Raw genomic sequence first — 14,118 nt, 5'->3', positions numbered from 1 at the left:
GGACTGAATACGTCATATTAAATATAGAAGGGCGCATGCAAATGAGGTGTAGTATTTTATTTTGTTTATAAATGATTCTTTTTACTGAATTCACATAAATTTATTACATGTTGATCAAAAGTCAAGATGTGTGTTTTATTTAATTATAAAGTTTGTGAAATTCTTAAAGTCCGGATTTTTTTGCATATTAACACTAAATATTTAATTTGTTTAACAAAAATGGAATATTAAAAGAGCAAGATTTTTTTGCTGCATCGCTTAAAAAGAATAAAATCCGACTATAGGGTTTGAGATATTTGACACACTGAACAAATAAATTAATCATTTGAAAGAATTAGATTCGGTGTAATAATAAATAAAACATGGCCTTTCGGCTTTTCAATATAATAGGTAAAACTCTGTACTTTCTTTCCCTAATTTCAATAGGTGAGATGTTATTATTTTTGCTATGTGATATTTAAATAGGATTTTATTTCTATGTAGTTTCATTGGTTGATTAATTAATTCTTAAAAGACTTAACTCAAGAAAAATCTAATATTGATCGCCATAGACATAGTATATATTTATTCAATTTATTAGTCACTTTTATACTATTGAGAATTGAACATAACACTCATTCTAAATAATTTAAATACAAAATTATTATGTCCATTGTTCAACTCAATATTATCAGCAATAGGATACTTATTGAAATGATATCAAAAGATATTAGTCTTATATTTGCTGATAGTAAAATAACATGTCTTATTTTGTATTACATGTATTTGTTCTTTTTTAGTAAAGACTTCCAATTTGTTTGATGTCAGTATATGAAAGGTTCAACAAAATAGAGTATAACAATCAAGATAATTTTTTATATTAACATGTTGCTTCTATTCTCAATCTAAATCTACATATTTTACATATATGTACATATAAAATTAGCACCTAATTCCAGACCGAGAATGGAAACCACCCGACCGCCCCATTTTTTCTCCAAAATTGAATGATAATCTAGTAATTTATTTTCTATTGCCTTAGTAACTGCATGTAATTATTATATTACTCGCATTCTTTTTGCAATTATTTTCAAATATACCCGAAAACCCCTGTTTTGTCATAGTGTATCGTATTCTGCACGCAGCATTCTCTTTGTTTAAAATTTAAGTATGAACATTATCAGCTCCGTCATATGAGCCGCGTCACGACAAAACAAACATAATGGGTTTGCGACCAGCATGGATCCAGACCAGCCTGCGCATCCGCGCAGTCTGTTCAGGATCCATTCTGTTCGCCATCAGTTTCTCTACTTGTTATAGAGTTTGTAAGCGAACAGCATGGATCCTGATCAGACTGCGTAGATGCGCAGGCTGGTCTGGATCCATGCTGGTCGCAAACGCACAATGTTGGTTTTGTCGTGACGCGGCTCATGTGATATGATTAGACAATTTCTTCCTTTCTGTCGCTACGAGTATTAAAGAAGTTTGAATTGTGTCAATCTTTCTCACTTAAATATCCATATATTTTTTGGCTTATTGGATATCGCTGAACTAATTGATTCAAAAGGTATCTACATTGCTTCAAAGTATGAAATTGTCAGCAGTTTTCAGATATTTGAAACAAAGGGGGCATGTGTTGTTATCAATATCTGGAGTATGTTGTTTAATACTCACACTGAGTGTTATCTCATTATCAAATAATCTAAATGATCACCGATGCAACGAGATTTCCCAACACCTGTCTGAAATGAAGAACAAAGCTATCTCAAAACAAGTAAGATATTATATATCAATGTGAAAACAATTATATTTTTAACGATATATTTGATAGTTATAATATTGTTCAAACAGACATTCAGACATACCGACATAAAGACTATCCTAAGTTTCTAGATTTTTCTCGTGCCCACAACTTAATTATTTCGTGCGCACTTAGTAATTCATGGCCACGACACAATATCTTTTAGTGCGCACCACTTAATTATCTCGTGCGCACGAGATAAATAAAAACACACATGTTACCTCTTTGCCACGGTAGATTACAAACTTTTAAGATATTGAGATTAATCACATTTCATATCCAGTTCATCAAAATAGCCGCAATGATTTATTTATGGTGTCCCGTTAGGGCCATCGCGACGCACACATAACACATAACAATGAAAAGAACAAAACGGGAAACGGACAAGGAAAGGGCTTTTGTCCGCCCTGTCAATTTCACGAGAGGGTTTTTGTCCGCCCTGTCAATTTCATGGGAGGGCTTTTGTCCGCCTTGTCATTTTTGGACGGGAGGGCTTTTGTCTGCCTTGTCATTTTTGGACGGGAGGGCTTTTGTCCGGGAGGGCTTTTGTCCTACACTCGACCAAAACACTCTGGTGAAATGTCGAAATAACGAAACGACGATGATGAAAAGCCGGAGGTACGATGAGTAAGTACATTAAAGTTTTGAAGGTTAGACGGTACGCCAGAATATAAGCCTTCACTTGTACAATTAATGCAAATACTACAAATGTGTATTTTACAGGATGAGATAGCTGAAACAAAAAGGAAAAAGAGAGAAGCAGATGAGGATGATAATATTAGACAGAAAGGTAAATGCTATGTTAAATAAGTTAGAAATCATACGTTTAATATAATTGTTTGTATCAGGCCTGTCATTTATGTAGCGGTTTGTACACACTTGCCAACGTCGTAAAAATACTTTCTTGCCAACGTCGTAAAAAGTGTAAATCTGTAGTCGATAGTTGCTTAAATCTACAAACTGTCGTAGTGTCAGACTAGCAAAAAGAATTTAAACAATTTTATTGCAGCAATGTGATTTTAAGTTTCGTGCAATTAAATTCATACTAATATCAATCTTTCGGGCTTCGTACTGTGACATTATAATTGTCCTGTTGCCTTCCTGCTCACTGAAATATAAATATTAATATTTCATTTAAAGACCCAAATTTGCCTTTAAAATGCTATCAATTTCAATTCTAAGAAATATATTTTATTTTAATACATAGAGGATATTCATGTTTTTTCTATAAATACATGATTTATTTTCATCGAGTGGTATGAAAATAAATATTTCATGAGTGGCGGTAGCCACGAGTGAAATATGATAATTTTCTTCCCACAAGTTAAAAATAAATCCTGTATTGTAGAAAAATTTGAATTTTCTGTTTATCATATATATATTTCTCTCTTTTTTGAAAGAATTCTCCTTAAATTATGTGTATTGGCTGAATATAGAAGAAAGTAGTCCGGCAAGACACCAGTGAAAATACGGAACATATATTTCACTGCTGTGAAAAATAAAGTTTACAGTGAAAATACCGAAAATGAAAATATGCATTTTATTTCATCAATATTTCTCAATATTTCATTTATAAGTATATAATAAATTCTCATAATTTCCCAAATGTTATTTATTCGCCATAAAGTAGCTAAACCATCTTTTAATTTTTTGGCAATTAAGTCAAGTGACTTTAAATCAAATACAAAATATCATATATGGCCCTCTAATCATTTTGTTACCTGTATCACAAATTATCTAACATTAACTGTTGTCTTCTTTACATGCTTAGCATCTAACATGCTTTTAATCCGTAAATTAAAAAAAATATATTAAAGCCACAAGTTTGTCTTTTCTCTGGAGGAAAAATAATGGTAGCATCTTTAGGTTTAATGTGGCTTTAAGAATCCCGTACAGTACTTAACGAAAATTGTATAACCATTTTGACGTCCGGAGTTTAATCCCGTATATTATACATCATCTGCATACGTCCTTCTTTATTTAATATGACGTCATCCGGTCCATAAATCGCATACTGACCGGCTACCCAATCCATAATTCTTATATGGACTGAATACGTCATATTAAATATAGAAGGGCGCATGCAAATGAGGTGTAGTATTTTATTTTGTTTATAAATGATTCTTTTTACTGAATTCACATAAATTTATTACATGTTGATCAAAAGTCAAGATGTGTGTTTAATTTAATTATAAAGTTTGTGAAATTCTTAAAGTCCGGATTTTTTTGCATATTAACACTAAATATTTAATTTGTTTAACAAAAATGGAATATTAAAAGAGCAAGATTTTTTTGCTGCATCGCTTAAAAAGAATAAAATCCGACTATAGGGTTTGAGATATTTGACACACTGAACAAATAAATTAATCATTTGAAAGAATTAGATTCGGTGTAATAATAAATAAAACATGGCCTTTCGGGTAAAATGCAAGTTTACAGACTGGTTGGTCAGATCTCGGAAGGTATTTGTCCCTCAGCTTCGCTTCGGGCCATATACCTTCCTCAGTCTGACCAACCAGTCCGTAAACATGCATATTGCCCCCAAGGTCATGTTTTATTTGTTAAATGTATAGGTATTACAATTATTTCATTTCTATTTAAGGGGGAGCTGTGCATATTAGATGGGGTAGGACAACTTACCTAGGTAGCGGGGCTAACACTGAATAAGTGTACAGCGGTAAGTACCCGAAATATCGTTTTTTTCTGATCGCTTTTAAGGAAACCAAACATAATTATCTTCTTTTTTAAAAATTTAGAAAGAATATTTTTAAAACTATTCGAATTGAATTATGAAATTGATAGATTTGGACGGAGTAGATCGTGTCTCAGTTGTTGCATGACGGTAAGGTGTTATGAAAAAACGCAAAGCGCCACGAGAAACACTTTTAATTATACTCATCACATACGTCACTTTCCTGGCATTTTGGTGTTACTTCATAATTTTACGTTATACAAACACACCGGAAAATCACGCTAAACTACTAGTGTTACAATTTAAGCACAGTCATGATCGATAAAATGACTCTCTTAAAGTGGAAATTGTTATAATTTTGGATATGAAAGAATTTAATCACTTGAACTATAAATTAATTGATTTGGTTGAATACAACAATATCATGATTCATTTATGCTTATCACAAGCGCGTGTGATCTAATTGTATTTTATTCGTCAAATTAATTCGGTATGAAACTTACACTAATAACTAGTACATACCGGTAACGCTTATTCAACTCCGTAAAAATGATACTGCACGGCCGTGCATATATTTTGACGTAACGTCATTTGCGCTATACTATAGGCGCGTCAATGAAAAAAGGTTCTTTATCACTTCGAACGGTCTTTATTTGTGGTATGTGATAAAAAGAATATTATTTGTGGTATGTGATAAAAAGAATGTTCAATTTGTGTAAGTTCACTGCTATAGAGACTGACTTGCATAATATAACTTTATTCAACTCGTTCAATAAATTCAGTATTAAACTGACACTACTTCAATATCATCTATTTAGTGTATTACTATGCATTTAGATATTTATTAACATTATCCTTACAAATTTAGTAATTTATGAATTGTGTAGGTGACTAAAATAGTTCTTTTTTGTTTTGTTCACTAAACAACTACCAGTCTTTAATTTCTCAGATGATTTATTTAAGGTATTGCGGGAGGTTCCCATTTCACTCACCTTGGTGCCGCGACAAATATCCAGTGCCTTCCGAATGACCTTGTGTGGGGCCGGTACACAGACACGGCCGGAAGTGCGTTTATGTATGGTATGGAATTCGAAGAATCTCTGGATGGGCTAATAGACACTTCCAACATTCAGAAACCGTTGTTGAATCACAACGTCCCTTGTGTCGTCTGTCGCAGTAAGAAAAGAATCAGCTCCCTAATAGTTCCCGGCAAATTTGATTGTTTTCCGGGTTGGCATTATGAATATCACGGTTATCTCATAACAGGACGCTATGGTAGCAAGGCTGGTACCAGCTATATCTGTGTCGACCAGGCACCGCAAGCCGATCCGGCCGGGTACCGTGATGAAAATGGAGCGCTGTTATACAGGGTGACCGCCCAGTGCGGATCTTTGCCTTGTCCGAACTACGTGCAAAACCGTGAATTGCCGTGTTCTGTTTGTACCAAATAAACTTAAAACTGACTCAAACATAGCAGTTTTATTAAAACAATCGCTGCTGAAGTTGTTTTATCTTTAACTTTACCACTCTTCATTAAAATATCTGTATTTTAAATGTACAGACTGAATTAAAAAGATATCTTTTTTTTCTGTTGAACTTCAATCTTTAATATTCTAATACATTTGTGCAAAGATAATATTCTGTTTGCATTTACATGTATTTTGTTTGATAAGTTTCTAATTTGATACTTCATTTAAACATTCAAAATAAATAAATGAATAAATAAATAAATAACTCTTGGCCATATTGTTGGTATAAAAGAAAACAATAGTCCATTTTGTGTTTGCACGTTGAAATACATTGTAATATAAATAAAAGATTTTAAAATTACAATTACATGTATAAAGTCAACGTGTAACATTGTGAATTCATCTAATAAAAGCAATTTATATTAAAATAGTTTTATTTTATTTGTCTAAGGACTTTAGCTGAATTAGTTTGACTAACGTCCTAAAACACATCTTATTCTTTTACGTACATGTATCCCGAAGTACAGTCGGTCAAACTCCACATCTGAAAGAACATATTATGCATCCAGATTACGCTTTTTTCTTTCTTTTTTATCCCCGACCTCGAGTCTTTGATTATCATCAAGCCCTGATGATCTTGATATATACTGCACATTAAAAAGTAAAGATGTAGATAAAGGTTCATTAATATTATCTGTTATGAAAGAGTTGAAAGGTCAAATATTAATGATATTTTTGAAATTTTACTCATCGAATATCCAAATATGTTGTTTGTTGTCATAGTCCTTGGTACGGTAATAGCCCCGACATGAGGTTCGACAATTTTATTTAGACTTATATAAAGAAAATTTAATGGATAATCTCTTTCTTTGGCAGAATACACACAGAAATTTGATATAAAGCATTATCTTGTGGTACTTTAAACAGAATGCACGAATTACTGGCCTTGGGGTCAAAATGATCTCCCTTTGCAAACTTATTTCTCTCGCCTATTTTCGTATCTATCAAATGCTTAAAATGGTTAAGGTAAATTTGAAATTACAGTATAACCTTTGCAAAGCAACACCCTCTGGAGACAAATATTTTGATTGTTGAGAGTTGTTGCTCTACAGAGGTAAAATATAGTGAAAGTTTTACTTTTGGAAGAGACAATAATTGCGTTGAAAAGATGTTATTGGTCTATATACGGCCTCTATGTCGTGGTTATACTGTACTGTTTGACGTAAATACATGTTTGTGCATGTACATTAATTTCATCCTTCAGTGAATCTCACCATGACCCATCGTGCTACTAATGAAGCTTTGAAATTCAGATTTAGGCATTAAGTACAATTTGTGTGTGGAATTGACCTTTGACCTTAGCAAACATTGCCACTTTTGCTTTGATGAAACTATAACAGTGTCTAGTTCTCCGGTAATCGATCTAGGACCATTACTGCTTTCTTGAATATGTTACTTGTTTTTTTTTTGTTTTGTTTTTTTTTTTTTTTTTGTTTTTTAAACTCGACGAGGTTGAACAATTTGTGCAGCATAATAGGACTATGCGAAAAATATACAAGGAAGTCTTTGTAGATAAACATTTACAAAAGAAATGTATAAAAAAATGAAAAAGATGAAAAATGCAACATCATATGACATTGAATGTACCTTGCTTTGGTTAGCTGACACACACAAAAAAGTAAAACAAAGAATTTTAGTAAACGTTAAAATATCCGATGCAAAAGATTAGCATTTCTTGTTACAATTTTATTTTACCCTGAAAGAGATACTCATCAAAGTTTGTGCACAACCTTTTGTTTAAAATTTCCTGTTTTGAAATATGAATAAGGAATGTTTTTCTGTGATTACATCTCTGATCATTGTTTTTCGTTTTCGAGTGTTTACGTGCAAGTTAACAAACACCTGCAAAATAAAGCAACAACAACGAAACAAATTATATTAAATTTTCATGCAAAGGGATCCCAAGATATATGAATATTCGTTTAAGATATTCAGTATAATAAATTAAAATAAAACTTTAAATTGCTTTTTTTTTATAAAAATGAATGTGGCAAGTTTAAAGTTGTACATAAAAAAGAATGGACATCATTTTCTTGCATATCAGACTGGCGTTTCCGTTAGTTTTACCCATGCCAGAAATTTCATCTGGCATGAGGGGTTCCAGATGAGTCGCGTGCTGTACAATGGCACGATAAAGATGACGTCATTTTACCGTTATGAATGATTTTGTAATTCATACGCTGTTGAATGAAAGCAGTTACGGTTGTAATGATATAAATTTTCATTGAAAATAAAGTTAAATAATTTAAAAAATAATGGAATATGGTAGAATATGCAAGAAAAAATATCTGACATATGTTTGCGGTTCGGATCGGAATATCCGTCCCTCGGTCACCCGCCCATGGGCGGTAACTCGGCAAGCCTCGTTACCGCCCAATGGGCGGATCACCTCGGGACGGATATTCCGATCCGAACCGCAAAATATGACAGATATTATTATTGCGACATTTTCTGGAATATTCTGCATGGTTTTATCACTATGGATGATAATGTCGTTCAACAGCAAGCACGACCGGAAGTACTCGGAGATTTTGAAGGAACTTTCAACCTTTGAAAAAAGCGTCGTTCCTATGAACATGGACATCCTAGCCGAAAAAATGGTATGTTAAAGTTATCCCAATACTTTTATAAGGTTAGCAAAGACCGTGAAAACATAATTTTTGTTTATTGGGTGAAGAAATCTTACATTTTCCTCTAAAAATGATGCTTGCCAGACTCGGGTTATATTTCCAAACAACCGTATATATTATTAGTAATAAAGATTGCCCTATATAAACGGCTATTTGTAAATATAACCCGAGCCGCTAGGGTTGAAAACCCGTTTATATACGACCATATAACCTGTCAACAACCTTTATAACGAACTTATAATACAGCAAGCATCATTTTAGTGAAAAATGTAAGATTTCTTCATGAATAGCCTGCAGCCGTGTATATTATTATAGTCTGTCCCATCAAATTTGAACATTCCATTTTTTATTTAATATAATAGTAAAATCATTTAAATTAATGTCATGTTAACCCTGACGTCAATATCTCTAGGCATGTTTTTCATTTTTTTCATAAAGTCAGTAATATGGTTAAAATGTTAAAATTATATTTTTTCCCGTTGACTTACGTTGTAAACTGACGTGACGTCCATTTTAAAATGGCGGCGCCCATATAGACGTCATTTAGGGTTCGTCTCACAATTAGCGTGAAATGTACTCGGTAATTATAAAAAAAATTATTCTTATTTACTTACTGATCAATAGCTAAATGTTATCATTAAAATGAAAAATGACAACAAAGTTGGTGTCAAAAAGGCAATTTTACTAGCAAACCATTATTTAAAATAATCATAATCATTTGAAGTGAAAATATCAGTAAGCTTTATAAAATGTAACACAAAAAGATTTAATTAATAACCATGATATACTGTCGTATCTTATATTTTTTAAGAGAAAAAGAACACTGAAGTGATTTGATTAGATAGCTTTTCAATCAAGCGCGTATCTTGAATACCGCAACGCGTTGTAGGGGAGCGGGAACACTAGCTAGAAGACTATAAAAAATGGTCCTTCGCTAATTAATGTTTAATTTACATAATTCTGTAGCTGTCTGAATTCTGTCCATAAGTGTGTATCACGTCTATTCAAAAATAAATAAATTGACCAGATTCGATGGGCTACAAAATTATGTTACACAACTCATTTCGGGTGCGATGTTCGTGCGCTAAAACTTTCCGTAGATTTCAACTTTCACAAGAAATCGCCAACAAATACTACATTATCAAGCAAATCTGACAAAAAATATAAAGAAAGGAAAACTGATTCACTATACGTTCAGCATTGGTTTGTTTGTTACCACAGTGTCTACTTTAACTAACCCCCTCGCTAACGAGAGAACACAGACTCGCTTTCGAGGAAAATGTGAATTATAAAAATATAATATCATGCTTTCTAGTTTAAGCAATCAAACGTAGGCCTATACACTTTAAGCTCGTAAATTCCGTCTCACAGTTTAACAAAATGTCCAGAAATACCGGCAGTGATTTGATATTATTCAGAGTAAGTTTGAATTGGAGTGTTCAATAAGCGACAATAAGTGTTTTTTTGTAGACTCAAAGTGTTACATATAATTATTTTGTTAATATGAAGGGCAGATCGAGTCAAAGAGAAACACCGAGTGACGTTCTCAATAATTTTAGCCTTCCTAAAATTTGAAAATATTAAGTGAAAAAACAATAGATCTAGCATATTTTTCGCGGGAGAAAAAATACCGCGTATTGTATATTTTGTAGCTAAAAGAATAGGATTTACAGAAGTTTGAATAACGAGATAATATGTAGGGAAATTTATTTCTGAGAAATATATAAAATAGTTTAAAAACATAAAATCAAAACGAATGTTATACGTAATTAATGGAATTAGTGCTCGCCAATTTTTTTAAGCCAATCACCGACGAGGATTTTTCAAATGTTCGGGTTTCAAATATTAATAGAACAGATTTTATATAAACTGGACGTTTTATATTATGAAACGCAAGTGGGCGGAGCACTAAGCCGGTTAGAGTGAATATTGGGTGTTCTTCGTAAATAAGAAAGCTACAGTCGCTTCGCAAGCTCCGCTCCTTTTTAGCTTTCTTATTTACGAAGAACACCCAATATGCACTCTAACCTACACGAAGTATTGTACTGTTGTAGATTCATGTTATTAAGAGTGTTTAAAATTATTTTTAAATGTTAAACTATCAAAAGTTTTATATTATTAATATAAATTGAATTGAAGGTGTATTTTTACAGTTAAGTTGCAAAATCTGGGTATACAAAAATTATTTTAAATGCCATCAAGACAAATTTATCTCAACGCTTAAAATTATCTGTATGAGGTTACATATGTCTAACCGCCCTCTGTTAATGCCGCAACTGGAATCATCCATGAAAAGCGCGAGGCATTTTTGTTACGTCATATATTTCGTAAATTGTTGTTGACGTAATAAAGTGTTTTTTTCGTCAGGAATCCATAAGCATTGTGATGTTGACAACTAAAATTGATGGGCCGTTCTTGAATTATGGATTTGGAACATGCTGAATTATGATGTGTTTCATTTACATATTTCATTTGCTAACCCAAATAACTCAACAAATAGAACAATGTTTTAATAATGAGACGGATTATCAGTTTTAAAAATCTGAATCATCAAAAGTGTAACGTTAGAAGTCATGTCATTCAGGATTTTTGAAGTAAAAAAGGGGGAACTACGGAACTGGATAGAAACTGGCAATGAAGGAATCTTCAGAATGCGAATTTGTCCTGACGTTTATAAAGTTCATAGGGATTCTATATATTGAGCTTAAAAGTAAGTGCAATTTCTAGATCTAGCCTAATCCATGTGACTCGTGTTCTTGTTGCTTATTTTTCATTTTTTAAAGTTTTCCATCATGCATTGCAACTAAACTGTTAATCTTGTAGATCCAGCTTTGTAAAATAATCATGAAACGACCCCGAGAACCTCAACATGACACGTGCTTTCTCCCGTTTATCTTCAAATGAAGAGTACTTCGGCAATGGCTACGGAAAATAAACAACAGAGATTTACCATAGAGAAATCAAAATTTGCTTTCACAAGAAAAGTAGACACTTTAGAGTAAAATCCTGAAAAATCTCGAGGGTGACTTTTTTTTAAGTTTACAAAAAAGTTTTATTTTTTATTCAACGTCGTTTTGTTAATTCATACCAGGCAAAAGTTCATTTCCATTTTTAATGGGACAGACTATAGTTATAAAGATTGTTGACAGATTATATGGCCCTATATAAACGGCTATTTGTAAATATAACCCGAACCGCTAGGCGAGGGTTATATTGCATACATCCGTTCATATACGGCCATATAACATGTCAACAATCTTTATAACGAATTTATAATACCGCAAGCATTATTTTTAAAGGAATAATGCGTGATTTCTTTATATATCGACAGCAGCCATGTATAAAACTATATAAACGTCACGATTATCCAATGAAAAGCAACGTTACAAACGTGCAGTATTATAAAGGGTCATATAACACGTCAAAATCTTTAAAGCTAATGATGTAAGAAGAATCGATGTAATATGTTTGCTTTGGCATGTAAATAAATGTGTTTATTCTATCTTAAAATGATTCATTAAAAACTAGTTAATAAATATTTCATCCATAAATTAGCTTATTTCGTCAGTAACTTTACCAATAGATTGTACAATAAAGCCCCTCTATGATATGAATTTTGATTGACATATTCTGACGCCAACTTGTGTTAATATTATTTATAACTATTGTTAACGAAATTAGAAACGAAACGATCATATTAATAATAAAACTGTTATTTAAAAAAAAATGAAATTGATGAATTGTATATTGAACTGTGTTTTTTTAGGAGGGACTGACAATCAATGAGAGAATGAAAAGGGCAGATAACGAAAGTATTGAAGAGAAAGTTATAGAAAAAGTAAAAGTCGCTCAACGTGTTATTAGTGGTATACCAAAGTTACTCTTTCTTTTGTTTGTAATGAAAACAAAGTGTTAAAACAATAGTACCATTTCTCCCCATAATAATGCCCCCCTCGCATACTTTACATGTCTGTTACATTTGACCTTTAAATTTATTGATTCTTATTGAAATTGGCATTCTGAAATATGCTAAAAATCGTTTTTCAATAACATAGTTAACAAGCGAGTGAGGAAAACGGACCCAATTTATTTTCAGCAATCTTTTAACGCAATAAAACGAAAGATACAAATGGTATATTTGCTTTTTTTAATGAGAATGTATTTTGAATATTTCTGGGTCAATTTTAATTTGATACACGTTTTATTCTGAAGTGCATTTCTTCAATTGTTACAGAAGGAGCTATGTACGTAAGGTGGGGCCGAAAAACATGTTCGGGTCAAGCGACTGAACTGGTTTACTCCGGTAAATATAAGAATTTTCAAAAACAAGGACTATCATTTTACCTTCATTATTTCTAAAATGTCATATGAGTAGTAAGAGACGCTCCTACTACTCATATGCACTGTTTCATGATGCAGTATACATGCTAAGTATAATTTTTCTATACTTATCACAAGATAATGCCTTCATAAAGATTGGTGCGTACATTTACTAAATAGTACAAAAATTAAATAACTGAATAAATAATAATGATGATGATGATAATAATAATAATAATAATAATAATAATAATAATAATAATAATAATAACAATAAAAAATGTGTTTATTGTTTATTTTTAGTCTAAGTGATGATAAATAGTTGTGATATATAATTTTATCTGTCCAGGGATCGCAGCTGGATCTTGGCACGGACATTATGGGGCAGCTACCAATCACCAATGTCTGCCGAAAATCCCGGTTTGGGGCCGTTATACCGATAAAGCAGGAAGTGCATTTATCTATGGAATGGAATATAACGAGGCATTTACTAACATTGTTGACATGGCATTTGCTAAAGGAAAAACGCTTCTTAATCAAAACGTTCCGTGTGCCGTTTGCCGCAGCAAGAAAAGGTCAACGTCTCTAATGATCCCTGGAAGGAACGAGTGCTACACCGGTTGGCGTCTAGAATACCATGGTTACCTCATGGCTGGACATCACGGGTCAGCTTCCGGTACCAGTTACCTATGCGTTGACAACGCTCCGGAAGTTGAGGTAGCTGGCTTCAGAGACGAAGACGGGTCATGGCTTTACAGAGTTACTGGACAGTGCGGCACCCTGACCTGTCCGAAATACGTGAAAAACCGAGAAATCTCTTGTGTTGTTTGTACAAAATAAAGTATAATGATAGAACTTGCAAAAAATATTTTACATTTGTTAAGTGACAAATAATAATTCACATTAAATGGAGTATCAGTTTTGGTACTAAATGTTATTCAATATCAAAATGACAATACCCAATCTAAAAAAAGACAACAAAAAAACAAAGAAACGTTATGTTGTTTAAATATCAGTTATATCTAAAACAATACACGCCAGAATCATCCTTTCTTTTAAGGGCGCTCTCGAGAGTTTTCATATACTAGATATATAGGCAGAAATAAACTTTTTAATAGAATTTCTTTATAGACCTGGGTGTGTCCGATTTTACGTTTGAGTTATCTG

General features: G+C 32.5%; 1 protein-coding gene across 1 annotated transcript; it reads left to right on the top strand.

Annotated features, from left to right (window-relative positions):
- Positions 1-7,827: 7,827 nt before the first annotated feature.
- On the top strand, positions 7,828-13,883 carry LOC132748306 (short-chain collagen C4-like). The gene is made up of 5 exons (XM_060737878.1): positions 7,828-8,033; positions 8,443-8,601; positions 12,398-12,497; positions 12,866-12,934; positions 13,301-13,883. Exons 1-5 carry the CDS (start codon positions 7,983-7,985, stop codon positions 13,789-13,791), a joined length of 870 nt encoding a protein of 289 aa, XP_060593861.1. The 5' UTR covers positions 7,828-7,982; the 3' UTR covers positions 13,792-13,883.
- The last annotated feature ends 235 nt before the right edge of the window (positions 13,884-14,118 follow it).

This window comes from Ruditapes philippinarum, unplaced genomic scaffold (genome assembly GCF_026571515.1).
Source record: "Ruditapes philippinarum isolate M1 unplaced genomic scaffold, ASM2657151v2 ctg876_1_1_1_1, whole genome shotgun sequence".
Taxonomy (NCBI): domain Eukaryota; kingdom Metazoa; phylum Mollusca; class Bivalvia; order Venerida; family Veneridae; genus Ruditapes; species Ruditapes philippinarum.
This window is presented reverse-complemented; position numbering and strand designations above follow the sequence as displayed.